The sequence below is a fragment of the Microtus oregoni genome, unplaced genomic scaffold (genome assembly GCF_018167655.1).
Source record: "Microtus oregoni isolate MIOR12 unplaced genomic scaffold, Mior012 000013F_ref0000133, whole genome shotgun sequence".
Classification (NCBI taxonomy): Eukaryota; Metazoa; Chordata; class Mammalia; order Rodentia; family Cricetidae; genus Microtus; species Microtus oregoni.
Window position 1 is genome coordinate 2,536,823 of NW_024543072.1, and position 15,544 is coordinate 2,552,366.

At 37.7% G+C, this 15,544-nt stretch overlaps 1 protein-coding gene across 29 annotated transcripts in view; it reads right to left on the reverse strand.

The window, feature by feature from the left end:
• Nucleotides 1-15,544, reverse strand: part of Pbrm1 (polybromo 1) — a 98,761-nt gene that overhangs the window by 45,131 nt on the left and 38,086 nt on the right. For 19 of the 29 annotated variants that reach the window (XM_041662414.1, XM_041662431.1, XM_041662415.1 and 16 more), the window contains 6 exons: nt 15,187-15,328; nt 13,484-13,581; nt 11,475-11,519; nt 7,245-7,521; nt 4,472-4,577; nt 3,160-3,802 (listed from right to left, as the gene is read on the reverse strand). In XM_041662414.1, coding sequence (XP_041518348.1) covers nt 3,160-3,802; nt 4,472-4,577; nt 7,245-7,521; nt 11,475-11,519; nt 13,484-13,581; nt 15,187-15,328 — 1,311 coding nt within the window. The remainder of the gene's footprint in view (nt 1-3,159; nt 3,803-4,471; nt 4,578-7,244; nt 7,522-11,474; nt 11,520-13,483; nt 13,582-15,186; nt 15,329-15,544) is intronic. The other 10 variants (XM_041662422.1, XM_041662428.1, XM_041662420.1 and 7 more) reach the window with 1 other exon arrangement.

Below are 15,544 nucleotides of genomic sequence, written 5' to 3' on the forward strand. Positions count from 1 at the left end.
GGATAGCCTCAAACTTAGAAATCCGCCTGCTTATGCCTCCCAAGTGCTGGGATTAAAGGCATGCACTACCACCATCTGCATCAAGGCTGAATCTATTTCCTTAACTGCATACCCACATTTATAGACGTTAATAACAAGTATAGGTCTAATAGTTAATTTAAATTTTAATTTCTCAATAGTAACTGATTTGGGAGAAATTGGCAGATACAAATACTGCAAGAAGGAAAAAAAATTAGGTGCTATACTCAGAATTTTTCTCAGCTTCTTTCCTCATTATTAGGAAACTATAAAAATAAGCTTTATTGAGGCATTAGTCTCACTTATTGCCCAAGCTGACCTGGAACTGTGTAGGGCTAGGCTAACTCTGAACTTGTATGCTCCTCCTGCTTCCTCCTTCTAAGTGTAGGGATTATAGATACAAATCACCAGGTGTGCTGACAATGTATTATTAACAGGGAAGTAGACATTCTGGTTAGGGGAGTATGGCAGGCAAAGCAGGGCCAATCAGCTAGCTGTCTTCTGATACTTGACACTAGAGCATCACACATCAGAGATACTTTGGGTGTCTACCCTGCCATAACAGAATAACCTAAGGATATTCTGGAGAGGATCTAGAAACATGTTCTGAAGATCCGGAGATATTAATACTTTTAGGAGCAATAAAAATAAAATTTACTAAAGGAAGAAGCCCCTAAGATACCATTTTGAAGTTGTTCTTGAATTTCATAAAAGCTTACAATTTTAGTGGGAAAAATAAACATCTGGTAAATTCGTATTACATAGAGAGGGTAAATTTATATTTTCATCAGGACACCTGATGCAATTAAATTTTGTACAAACCACTAAACACATGAGATAGCCTTTAATTTTGTTCATTCAAAAAGTATTGTGAAGAATTTATTTATTAATCTTTGTTTTGATTGTTCTTGAAAGACTTCTGGCCGGGCAGTGGTGGCCCATGCCTTTAATCCCAGCACTTGGGAGGCAGAGGCAGGTGAATCTCTGTGAGTTCGTGACCAGCCTGGCCTACAGAGTGAGTTCCAGGACAAGCTCCAAAAAACTAAAGAGAAACCCTGTCTCAAAAAACAAAAATACAAAACAAACAAAGACTGCTGCAATGTAATTATAATTTTCCAAAACATTCTGTTGGGGAAAAAAAGTAAATAGTGAAATTCTGTCAAGAGCACAGTAAAATAAAAAAACTGGGGAAGGTGGTATATAACTTTAATCCCAGCATTCAAGAGGCACAGTCAGGCAGGTCTCTGAACTCCAGGGCAACCATGGCTATACAATGAGACTGTGCTTCAAAAAACAAAAAACAACAACAAACAAAAACAAAAAAAGAAACAAGAATTTGTCAACCCAAGAAAGCAGCTGTTCACTGTGCAAGAACAAAAATTCAAGAATTCAAGAGGGAAACCAACCAACTTTAATTTTTCTTTTTTTTTTTTTAAAGATTTTATTTATTACATATACAATACAGTGTTCTGCCTCCATGTCAGAAGAGGGCACCATATCTCATTGTAGATGGTCGTGAGCCACCATGTGGGTGCTGGGAATTGAACTCAGGACCTCTAGAAGTACAGTCAGTGTCCTTAACCTCTGAGCCATCTTTCCAGCCCCCCCAACTTTAATTTCTTTCAGCTGTTAAGTAATCTTTTCAAGTAAGTCAGACATTCCGTAAAACAAAATAATTAAGACTACAAAGACGTTCTTACACTTATCTTTCTATGCAGTCTTTCTACCTGCAAGGGAACCAGAGCACTTTTTAGGAATATTGCCACCACACTGGTCAACTGTCACAACTCAGTATCATGCTGTTCCTGAATGCTCTGTGAATAAACCAGGACCACCTATGTCAGATTCCTGCTCTTATTCACTGTTCACGTTCCTTCTATTATAGTTACGGAGAGCACTAGTGGGTAGGGTAAGTGGTGATGGATTAAGAATATTCTAGAAATCCACATGTGTATTTCATATGAATTTATTTATTTATTAATAAAACCTACACATATAGAATCAACTAACCTGGGCTGTACAGGCTCACTGAGACTGAACCAATAACCAGGTAGCCTGCATGGGACTGATCTAGGCCCTCTGCACATATAAAACAGTTGTATAGCTTGGGCTTCTTGTGGGAATCCCTAACAGTAGGAGTAGCAACTGTCTTTGACTCTTTTATAGACTTTTGGGACCCTATTTCTCATACTGGGTTGCTTTGTCCAGTCTTAATAAATGGGAAGTGTTTATTCTTATAGCAACTTGATATGCCATGTTTGGTTGATATGCATGGGAGGCTGGCCCTTTGCTGAACAGAAATGGAGTGGAATGGGCGGGGGGGGGGTGGTTGAGACACAATGGGGAGGGACTGGAAAGAGAGGAAGGAGGGGAAATTGTGGCCCGATGGAAAATAAATGAATTAAAAATTGATAAATAAGATTAAAAGCAAAAAGGCTTTCTTAGTACTTGAAATAAAGATTTAGGGGGATAGTGAAATAGTTCAAGGTTAGGAGAACTAACTGCTCTTACAAAGGACCCAGGTTCAAGTTCCAGCACTTATATGGTGGCTAACAACATCTGTAACTCCAGTCCTAGAGGAACCAACACCTTCTTTTGGTCTCAGTGGGCACTGCACATGTTTGGTGCACAGACATACATGCAGAACATTTATCTGTACATATAAAATAAAAATAAATACAGTTTAAAAAAATGGTTGGATTTAGACCAGTCTAACCTCAGAAAATAATTCAAAGCTCTTTAATTAACTTAAAGCATTCTTGGACTAATTCTTAGACATTCAAAGAAAAATCCTACTTTTAATTTCTATTATAAACTGTATTACTTAGCCTTTAAAAGGCATGTTCTGTGAATGGCTGTATTTTAGGTTTCTGCATTGCACAAGAGCTTCAGTTTTGTCTTCCTTTCACTGGTACTCATTCTGACACTTTATAGGATGCACCCGCTTTTGATATGTTTTGATGCCCCCAACGTTGTAAAGCAGAAAAAAAGTAGTTTTGCCTACCGAGAACTCAGGATACCAGGCTACTCACTATGGCAACATACTTAAGGTGAAAAAGTGCATCAAAGCAGAATTCCTTTATCTGTTTTGCATGAAACATCACATATTGTCATCATAAAGAAATGGCTTTGAAAACATACCGGTTCATCCTTCTTGCCCGTTCCAATACTTCAAACATATGCTCCTGAAATAAATCAAGTCGCCGATAGCGATTACTCTCAACATTCTTCCTAATAATGTCAAAGGTAAGGGGAGGTTTGTTGGGAAAGTTTGGATCCACAGCAGGAATTTCTGCTAAGGAGTCACTGTAACATCTTCCTTCATCATCCTGATGACTCATGACTGACACAAAAAGATTATGGATAAGTTCTTGAATCAGCAAGGTCACATTTGGGACATGAGAATCCTCATCTCCCTCCAGGTCTCTCCGAGTTTCAAGGAGAACTTTATGTAGGACAAGAGCATCTTTGTAGATCAAAGACTCTGGCTCATTGTAGGTACAGGCATTATTAAACATCATGACAAAGTCCTCTACCATAGAATCTATATCTTGGTACTTGTTTGCCATCATGTGACTTCGGATTTTTTCCATGTCCATGGGCTTTTTAATGGTCAGATAGTAGTCAGGTAGCTCTGATCTAGAGGGGAGTCTTAGAAATATAGCACTGAGCCGGCGACCTCTCTTATCTGTGTAGTTCTTTACAGCTTCATATACTTCATTTAGTTTCTGCTGCATTGGAGTCATGTACTTTGATTTTTTAGGAGAAACACCACTTTTTCTACCTGAAGAGAGAGATGTAATATAATGTTAAGCAGATAAAATGTGTAAGCATAAATTTTTACACAGCTGGTAGTACAACCATAAGAAAGGGGCCATCCCAAATGATTTGTAAAAACACAGTAATCAGTTTATCTTCAGTGAGATAGATCTTATAGACAAAAATAGATCTGGAAAAAAACCTACTCTTTTCAATAATATATATGTATATACACTTTTTTCAGACTAAGTCGCATTATACAACTCAGTTGGTGAACTCTCCACTCTTCTGCCTCAGTCCCTAAGGGCTGGGATTAAAGGTGTATGAATAACACATAAGCTAGTAATGAGAGAGGATTCATTCTGACACAACTTCAGAAGTTCAATCTCCACTGTTCTTGAGCTACAGTAAAATAAAACATAAAGTAAGACGGGCACAGAGTTGCAGATGTGCTTAGCCCACGGTAGTCTGGGAAGACAAGATACCTCTTGGAGGCGCTCTACCAGTGATCCACTTACTACAACTCTTGTTTACTTAAAGCACAGTCAGAGTGAGCATGTGGAAAAGAAGGATTCCTAACAGTAGAGTGCCAGAAAATAAAAACACAGTCATCATTTAACTAAAGAAATGTCAAGAACTCAGCAATCTCTGTTTGGCAGACTGAACTGAAGAGCCAAATATGAAGCAGACTTACTCAGTTTAAGTTTGGGAGAAGCCATGTCATCATCATCAGGTAGTGGTCCCAGCTCTTTCCGTTTATCTTTGAGTAACTTCTCCAGGATATGAGCATCATTGTATACCTACATTCCAAAAATACACTTATGATTATTTCCTAAAACACATTATAATTAAAGAAGCATTTATCTCTCTGAAGGCGGTGATAAATAAATTAATTTTCAGCACTCAGGAAGCTGAAAATTACAAGTTTGTGGCTGGCATTAATTACAGTGCAAAAACACCAACTAAACAAATAAAAAAATGATGAATATGTGTGAGTGTTTAGAATACTGTTTAGGACAGCTAATATTAAACATTTTGTTCTCTTCAGAACAATGACATTACCACCTCATGGTGATTCTAATGTATAGAAATGCATGCTAGTAAGCCCAAGTATGGTGACCCTCACCTTTAATCCCAGCACTAGAGAGGCAGATGCAGGCAGATCTCAGTGAGTTTGAGGATAGTCTGGTCTACAGAGCAAATTCCAGGTCAGTTAGGGCGATTATGGCAGGGAAACCTGGTTTAAAACAAACAAACAAACAAACAAACAAAAAGGAAGGAAAGGAAGGAAGGAAAGAAGGAAGGAAGAAAAAGAAATGCGAGCTAGTATCTGAGATTCACTGTGATAGAAGTTATATAGACTTATTTTTATTTCATGTGTCTAGGTGCTGATCCTGCATGTGTTTGTGCCTGATTCTGCAGAAGCCAGAAGAGGATACTGGATTGATGGAACTGTAGTAACAGAGGATTGTGAGTGCCACCTGGGTGCTGGGAACTGAATCATTCATGTGGAAGAATAAGTAGTCAGTGGTCTTAACCACTGAGTCATCTCTCTGAGTCTCAGTTTTGCAGGTTTTTACTGAAGTTCCAAAACACATTTATATGTTCCTTACTCAATGGTCTCGGTCCACAGTTGTCTCCTATCTCCCAAGCAGAGGCTGCATTCCCTTGAATGCCCACAAGAGCAGAGTGGCAGAAGGAATGTGACTTTTCTTCTCTGACTATCTCTCTCAAGGATGTACAGTAGCTGGGTATACTGAAGACAGTATAACTCTCATTATATAAAGGCCTATTTCTTCAATCTACAAGTATCTTTAGTGTGTATACTTCAAATTAAGGGCAGAACAAAGGAAATAGTTTGAAAACATTTTATTTTTGAGTATTTAAAATAGATTAAAGATAAGAAATAGAAAATATATTGAAGGAGGATCATACATTGGTTTTACTGAAAAAGAATTAAAAATCATGGGCTAAAGATAAAGCTAAGAGGCAGAGACTACATAAAAGTCCTGGCCTCAACTGATTCTTCCTCATGCGCCCAAAAAAGAAAAATGGGTTAGACACTCTTCAGCAGTGAGAATGAATAATGCTCTCTTGTATGGGTTCAGTTCCCAGCACCCTTGTCATCTTGTCATATAAAGGCTCATCTGCAACTCCAGCTCCAAGGGACCCAATATCCTCTTCTGACCTTAACATCAGGCACACATATGAAATATATACAATACAGGAAAATACTCATACACATAAAACAAATATAAATCTTTAAAAAATCCTTAAAAATAAATAATAAAAGATAAAAGTGTGCAGTACCACCACCCAGCAAGTTATTTCTTTTATATCCCTTTAATATCTTTCAAAACACCAGAGTAAGTGCTGTTATTATTATTTCTAAATTATACACAAATACATAAATTAAACTAAGGTTTAAGTAGGAAAATTTCCTCATATAGAAACTGGTAAAACAGGATGAATTTAAATATTTATCTCTTTATTAGCATCATCATCATTTTGGTTTTTTGAGAACAAGTCTTTCTTACATAGTTTGGCTGGCCTAGAACTCTGTTTACCAATACACGTAGCTCCTTGTTTTGTATGCGTGTGTATTCGTATATGTAGGCCAGGATTGACGTTGGGTGCCTTTCTTGATCACTTTTCCACTATTTTATTTTTTGAGATAGCGCCTTCTCAATGACCCTGGGACTCATTAATCTGGCTAAACTGACTGACAGTCCCAAGGTTCCCCTGGCCTTACGTTCCAGCACTGGGATTACAGGTATGTACTACTATACCAAACTTTTTTTACACTGGGTTTTGGGACCTGAACTTAATAGGTCCTCATGCATGCAGAGTAAGTACTTTACAGATTAAGCCATCTCCCCAACACAAAGCAGGATAAAAATTTAGGTACCATTAAGTGCACAGAAAACCAAAGGAAGGGGGCTGGAGAGATGGCTCAGTGGTTAAGAGCACTGACTGCTCTTCCAAAGGTCCCGAGTTCAATTCCCAGCAACCACATGGTGACTCACAAGCACCTATAATGAAATCTGGTGCCCTCTTCTGGTCTGCAAGGACACATGAAGGCAGAACACTGTATATACTTAATGAATTTAAAAAAAAAAAAAGGAAAAAAAAAGAAAACCAAAGGAAGGTACTATGTATCTTCTTCAATCATGCTCTGTCTTATCTCCCTGACTTTCATCTAGGTTGGCTGGCCAGCAAGCTCTCAGGATCTTCCTGTCTCTTCCATAGTGCTGAGTTTAAAGGCATGTACATATACAAGTTATGGCTTGCTGGCAAGTCAGTCTAGCTGAGAGCCAGACAAAAAGTGACTAAGGAAGACTTTACCTCTTACCTTCCTTACACACACATGGAGGGGCGGGGGAGAAAAATGAACCTAGTTCTGATCTTTCAAGACACATTATTTTACAAAAAGAAAAAAGTATTCCCTCTAGGATCCCTCTCATTACCTGGGAGCCCTCCTCATTGTAGTGCCTGGCATTTCGGAACATGAGTTTCATGTCTTCCATCATTCCTTCTTCACCTGCATATTTGTCATTTCGGATGTTATGCTCAATTATTTTCAGGTCCATTGGCTCTAAGATGATTTTATAGTAATCAGGATAGTCCTTCTTGGATGGCTTAACCATAAATAGATCACAAAGTCTTCTGCCTGAACCTGGCTCTCGAGCTTCAAGAACAACATTGAATAGAATTTTCATTCGCTGTTTTCTTATGTTCTTCTTACTGTTGGAGGTAGAAAAGGGGAAGAACAACAGAGTCAGTTTCTTTATCCAAGAGTGACCATGAAATAAAATAAATTTGTGGCAGGTACTTCATAATAATTACAATATATTGATTAGATGTGCCATAAACATAGTAAGCACCCTGGAAAGGTACAAGAGAATATTAGGAAAATTTACAAATGATTAAAATAATGATCCTGGCAGGAGCAACCAGTGACAAACCTGTTTAGAATAGCTTTCAAAATGTAATGTTGAACAAAAGATAGTGTGTGAAACCATAAGAAAATAAAATTTAATCACAAACTGAAATACAATGCAATAAAACTAGCTATTCCATTTTAAGCATAGACAAAACAAAACAACCCAACAGTGTTTCATCTTTTAAGAGGTCTACTCTTAAACAGAATATTCTGGATGCCAGGAATAAAACAAAACAAAACAACCCACCAAACAAACGTCTTCATGAGGGCACAGATCTCTCTGGCATTGATAATATAAGGGTTAGTCCCTATTTATTCCTTTACCCAGCATCCCTGTCTAATTCAAAGTAGCTTCAAGTAGTGTGTGGTACAGCTAAGCTTTCTCTACATTTTAGCCTTCAGCATGTATTTCTATCTTTCCTTCAGAGTCCACAATCAAGATAAGATCCTGAAAAACTGGTATGAGTGGTATAGAACAAAGTACAAAGACCAAAGATGAACACCAGAGGTTAAAAATGGTCCTACTTAATTAAGACCTTACTTAATTGTTGAGAAAACCAGCTCAGAGGCTAAGTGAAATGTTCAAGGCCTAAAAGAGTTTATTTTCTAGTTTGATTTCTGGACAATTGCATTACACTATCAGGATAACTTTAGCTAGTCTGCCCAGCAGTCTCCAAGTAGTCAGGTATGTAAAAAGGAGACGACTTACAATTTAGTTTCTAGTCTGCAAACACCTGCTACAATCCTATAATATAGTATGTAGAGTATGGTTTAGTTGTTTTCCACCTTTTAAGAGGAGGGAAATTCATTACTGAAAAGAATTATATGGCTATGAGTCTCTAAGCCTCATCCTCAGACTATTCCCACTCTCCTGGGTCAGGATGACCCTGCCTCAATTTGATTTAAACACCAGAAACAGAAGCCCACACATGGATGTGCATATTTGTCATTCTAGCACTTAGGGGGTGGAGGCAAGAGGTTCAGGATTTCAAGGTCATCTTTGCATTCATAGCAAATTTAGGCAAACCTGATATACATGAGATGGGGGCAGGGTGGGGGGAAAGAAAGGAGGGCAGAGAAAGATCATGTATGCATTTGTGTATGTATAGTGTGTGTGTTCAAGTAAAGAATAATCAGCAATTGAAAACCCAGACACTGGCCAGGCAGTAATGGTACATGCCTTTAATCCCAGTTCTCAGGAGGCAGAAACAGGTGGATCTCTGTGAGTTTGAGACCAGCCCGGTCTACAGAACAAGTTTCAGAGTTCCAGGAAAGCTAGGGCTATACAGAGAAACCCTGTCTCAAAAAAACAAAAAACAAACAAGAAAAGAAAACCGAGACACCCTTCAGTCTCAGTAATGTCTACCTGGCATGGATGGAGCTCATGACAAATTGAAAGTGGCCTAAGTAGGAGAGGAAAAAAAAAAAGAATTTCTGGCTCCCAGAATTGGTTCCATTATTATCATGTCTTTACTCTGGCTGCCCTCTTCCTCTGTGGCCCTGTGATCATTCTACAAACATCTCCTTCATATCCTTTGTCTCTCGGTCAAGTAAATAGTTGTTAGCTAACCTAGGAGATGATTCATCTAGTGGATAATATTTCGTCAGAGAAGCAATATGGGATGATGATGTGGAGAATGTGTTCTTGATTTCTAGGTCTGTAGCTAATGGATACTATTAAGAGGGACAAAGCTCCAAAATGGCAGAGCTCCACATTGAAACAAGACAACTTTAATTTTCAGGGACTGAGACAATATTTCAGAACTCGAATCAAAAGTCACAGATGCCATATTTAAAACCAAGTCACAAGTGGCTTGTCTAGAAATGTCTAACATGTAGAACTTGACTTTAAAAAGAAGATGCAAGAAATCAGTTTTGAAATGCTAGGCTTAAAAGAGCTCACTAACTCAAAAAGAAACCAGTTCCTCGTTTCTGAAGTTGCAAGAAGCAGAACACTTAAGTCAAAGGCCAGATCTGAACCAGGGTAACTTTCTCATCTTCCCGCACCCAGCAGACCATTCCCAATTATCAGGAGATTGTTCTGCATGAAGCTACAACCCTTTTCATTTGGGATAGCATCTGTGGCCAACTTTAAAGAGATTTTAAAAGACAAAGTTTTTAACTGAATTTTGTCAAGTAAATTAGCAAATGGTTCATTCTCTCAATGCCAATCATCCTAACACTTAGTAGCTATGAATGGAATATATCCAGAATATGAATATAACTATATATAAATAATTGTTCTAATCTAGTAACTGCAATTTCCTTTCTCTATGTATATCATGAACAATATATAATTGGCAAACAAAATTATTACTAGGGTCACACACGACCTGTTTTGAACAAATCCAGTTTTGTTGCTTTGTTTTCAGTTTTCTAAATCCTTACATACTGTCTTTGAGACTGAGAACCATCCCAGTTCAGTCAAACTTCAGGGCTGACCTTCTATAACAACTGTGTTAACTTTAGTGGCTGCTATGTACCATGAACCTTATTACATGGAAGACTTCTGAAAGTTTTATATGCTTTATGGAATGAGACAAATCCTGTATTATAAAAGTATAGAAACTTCAGCTCCCTTCACCCCACATTTCTGGCCATTTTCTTTTTTATTACTTATTATTTATTAATGCTTGCATGTGTTTGCAAGTGTATTGTATTCATGCATGTGTGCATTCACATGTGTGTTCAGGCACATGTGTATGTGTGTGTGTGAGAGAGAGACTATATGCCATTTGTGTTCAGGCATGTGCATATATTTTATTTGTGTGGATGTTCTGTCTACATGCATGTCTGTGCACCATGTGCTTGGGATATCTTCAGGGACCAGAAGCGGGTGTTAAGATTGTCTGGGACTGGAATTCGAGGCATTCTTAGGTGTTGAGGCTCACTCCCATAATCAGAACATTCAAAAGACTCAGGAAGGAAAATCACTATCAATTTGAAGCCAGCCTGGTATAACAAGAATTAAGAACTTGGAAGGATGAAATTCACAGGCCAATAATGGAGGAGACTTGCATCTCAGGGTACACCAACTAATTTAGCTAATACCACATAGCTTTGCAGTTATTTTCCAAGTTAAAAACTGTTCCCAATTGCTATTTGAGAGGGAAAGACAGGGCAGCTTTAGGCTCCTGAGTCACATTTCAAAACCTTCTGATTTTAGTAGATCTTTTTTAATACAAATACATCTAAAAAAAAAAAAACTATTCGATGGTCATTCATCACTGTAACATGGCAGCTTATAGGTTGTACTGAAAAACCTAAGTAACATAATAAAGAGGCCTTAAAGAAATGGATGCTTTTAAGAAGTAGGATATAGACAAGATCCGAGACTCAGAAAATTAAAAAGAAGCATTAGCCCAACACGATGCCCAAGTGCCCACAGGTAATGATAGCTGGATTGCCAATGTTGATTCTGACCTTTCCACCATCTCAGTCAGCAAGACATTTCTGAGATGCAATCAGCACCAACAGCCCTCTACCTCTTGCTAAAGAAGCACAGTCACAATGATAAGTGAGGAGGCTGTCTGCCCCTGGAAAGAAGTCAGCAACAAACTGAAGGAAGTAACGAATATATGGAGGCTAATTTTGACACACTAACAAGACTTTTCTTTACTCATAAAATAAACTGGTACTACAAACACTTGTTTCACATGCATAAGGTTTTTCTTCTTATAGTGTCAGTACTGACCATGTCACAGAAGGATTACACTTTTAAAAGTATGTTTATGCATAAAAAAGGTCTGCACACCTGGATAGCCTCCTGAGACCCAACATCTCACTGTCATGAGTATTCCTGGGAAAGCAGAAACAAACAATACATGTGAAGAGAAATAAAATAAGCAACATTGGAGGGTCATGCATAAGCCAAACATGGTTGAGAAAGAAGATTATTCGGTCCAAAAGATAAAAGATCATAACACTTGAAACATTTCAACACAGAAAACAGAAGGCAGATTGTTCGGTAGAAGGCAGGGGAAAGGATGCATTTCCAGAATGAAAAGATTACATAGCCACAAATCATTTTCTTTTTCAGACTTTCAGTATAAAAAAAAAAAAACAACAAAGCAAAACAGAATCATATACATTATTGAGGAGTAGAGTGGTATTTGGAAAACATGGCTCTGACACCTCTGGCCAATCTCATGTTTCTTGACTCCTGCTGAAATGCTCTTATTATCAAAACCTTCTAACTAAAGTTTATTACTTTGTCACTGACCAATAGGACTGAATTCTCAGTCTTTTAATAACCATGCCTGCTTGGAGCCCAAAACTGGGACAGTTTTTTTTTTTAATTGTTTTGGTAGAAAACTTATGGTTCTGCCACTTTTTTCCACTTTATTGTATGAACCATTTCCTAGGGAACCTATTCACAAGGCGACTTTTGTCTGAATTGGGATCTAGTAATTTTAATAACTATAGCTTAGTATTCTTTTTATAGGAAGTTGAAGGGCAATAACTTTATCTAATTGAACTATACCATAAACTACAGGCCCCAGAGATATGTACTTTTTAAGTACCTAGTCTAGTTCCTCCTTGGAACTGCTTCCTAACACTCAACTTATTTAAAATCATTTCCTCCAATACTGGTGCTAACTGCACCATCACTTTTGCCTCCATTACCTTCTTTTGCCTGAGAAGTTTCTATCTTTGATTGGTGACTGATCTTACTCAAAGATGTTCTTGATTTGATGTCTCTGATCTGGTTTCACATTTTTCCTCCGTTGTCCCTGGTATAACAAGGAATCAAGAACTTGGAAGGATGAAATTCACAGGCCAATAATGGAGGAGACTTGCATCTCAGGGTACACCAACTAATTTAGCTAATACCGCATAGCTTTGCAGTTATTTTCCAAGTTAAAAACTGTTCCCAACTGCTGTTTGAGAGGGAAAGACAGGGCAGCTTTCGGCTCCTGAGTCACATTTCAAAACCTTCTGATTTTAGTAGATCTTTTTTAATGCAAATACAGAAATATGTCAAAAGATGAATTGGCTTCTTCATTCAATTCTGAATCTGTCAAGCCCTCCTGCTATTAATGATTAGCTTATTCCTTTTTCAAGGGATCCTCCCAGACTGACTGCTTTACAAAGAATGTAAATCTTCAGGAAGAATATGGTGTTCCACAATGATCAGGCCAGAGAAATTCCAAGAGATGGTCTTGTGTGATTCCTTATAAGAGCCTAACTTCTGAATCCCAGGTAAGTTCTTCTTAACCAGTGAGGAGAAGAAAAGGATTAGGGAAGTTGAGAGGATAGTTAGGAAAAACAAAACAAAGCAAACACCCAAATAATCAATTTAACATTTTTATTGCCTACAACAGCTATGACTTGATAGTCTCAAAACCCTAAGTAAAGACCAAGTTAATGAGGAAAAGCAACAATCAGAACAGTGACTTATTTCACTGAGCAGCAGAGGTGACTTACTCCTTACCTTTTTCATTCCTATTCCATTTCTGCAACTCACTAAGAAACAATTATCTAAGATTTAAGTGGCACTTTGAAAATGCCACCTTAAAAAAAAATCTGGACAGCAAAAAGAATAGTATGTTTCCCTAAGCTACATGTCATTTTTTTGTTATCTAAAAGCAATATGGTACTTGTGAAAAAGAAAATACTATCAACTTACAAATACACTGGAAAATACATACTATCAAAGCTTTTAGAAGAATTCATACTTCATAGCTTACATTTTTTTCTGCATTTATATAAAATACAATAAGTAAGAACTCAGCTGGCTCCAGATAGGAGAAGATCATATACCTTTTTCTTTTGGCACTACCAGTATCAGAAGTGGCTGAAGAGATCATGCTGTCTCCGTCCTCAATGTCATCTCTCCTGGCAAGCTCTTTCTTCTTTGCCTGAAATAGAGTAGATGCCAGGAGGGAGCCTCACACTGTCAGGCATTCTATGAATATATGGATGCTAACGAACTAGGCATATCACATTCATTTAGAGAGGTACCACCTCATATAGGATACATAAAACTGAACAGTCTCCAACTATTTTTTAATAACCTAATTTAACAAAAGCCTATGTGATAGAAAAGTAGGCTAAAAAATGGAATCAAACTAAAACACAGTGCTACCTAGAGTATTTATGACTGTCAATGGCATGGTATAGTTAGAAGTTCCGAGACGAGCTGTGGGGTTGGCTGGCCCTGCAGGCCATGATCAAGTTATGTTAACTTAGAGGGGGGACTTGGCATCTGATTTCTAAGGAGCAGTATGGCAAAGAAAAAAAAAGTTTAAAACTGAGAGGTGAAAATCTAGCTATATCTTTCATGACACATCTTTTAAAGCTACTTTGCAGACACAGTTAAAAAGCCCAAGCACAGCAATCTTAGAGAACAGACTAACTACAGCAAAGATATCTGAAATTCACAGCACTGAGAAAGAAGCAGTACTGATCATTAAAAAAAAAAAAAAAGGCTCTATGTTTGACTTAAAATTGCCTTTGCTTCTTCTTGGTTCAAGGCTACTCTTGTTTCCAGAAATAGTCAACCAAAAACAGTGAGACAGAGGCCAGCAAAATGGTTCAGCAAGTAAAGAATTTGGTCCAAGTCTGATAACTTGAGTTTTCCTGAACTCACATGGGAGGAGAGAATTGACTCCTACAAACTGTAACCTGACCAGCCCCCTGCCACCACACAAATGAAAAAGCAAATAAAACCCAACAAGAACAAAAAACCTCAAATGTAAGACAGTGTTAATCTGGAACTCGCTCAGAGTTCTGGCCTCGACCTCAGAGATTGCCTACCTCTGCCTCCCAAATGCTGGGATTCAAGGTGTGTACCACCACCACCTTGCTAGCCTGGGTAAATCTGTATTTCATATCTACCGTTTTGTCTTAAAAATCCCTAGATGATCAATAGCATCTAGTTCTTTCCAAGGTATGCTATGAGAGATCTGACAAACTCTTGGATGTTACAATGATCAATTAGCATTCAGATGTCCTGTTGTCAAAATCAGTAACCCCAAAGCGTGTGTGTGTGTGTGTGTGTGTGTGTGTGTGTGTATGTGTACACTAAAGGGTATTGTTATATATAGCACAACCTGGCTGGAAAATTAGGGTCTTCTTGCCTCAGCCTCCTCCTGGGTGCTGGGATCACAGGTGTATGATACCAGGTCCTAAAAGACTACCCCATATCAACAAAGTCTAGAACCAAAAAGAATAAACTGCAGACAGAACAATTACCATGTGGAATTGAAGGGTAACTTTCTGAGACCACTGAAACTGGCTCTCTCCACTGGGCCAAATCCTTGCTCCCTCTAGTACAATATTTATGGTACTTAAAATATTCTTTCTTCTCTATAGAGCTCTGATAAATCTAAAAAACATTCAACAATATTTGTAGTGGAAACAAATGACTCAATATTCTGAGGGTGGAGATAGGGGACACATATCCGAAAAGGACATTCCAATCACATAAAACTAATTCAATGATACAACAAACAGCAACATACCTGCATAACTTGCTGCAATTTCAAGACTCTCTTATAGATAGTTGAATTGGGAACATTATAGCGTTTGGCATTTTCAAACATTAAATTCAGATCACACTCCAGATGATCTAAAGTTTCATATTCCTGGTTTTTTAGCTTTGTTCTGTAAAAGACAAATAAATGATTAGAAGTTTCTATTATGAAAATTACCAACCATTCTTCTTGAAAGTTTATTACAAAAAACTTTCACAAGCGCTACGTAATGTCTTAATTAATCACTTGTAACTGGCTTTTAAGTTAAGAAGTAAGGTCTAAAGAAATATTCAATTTAGACAATATTGCTGTTTACCTGAAAATCTAAAAGAATAAATTAAACAAA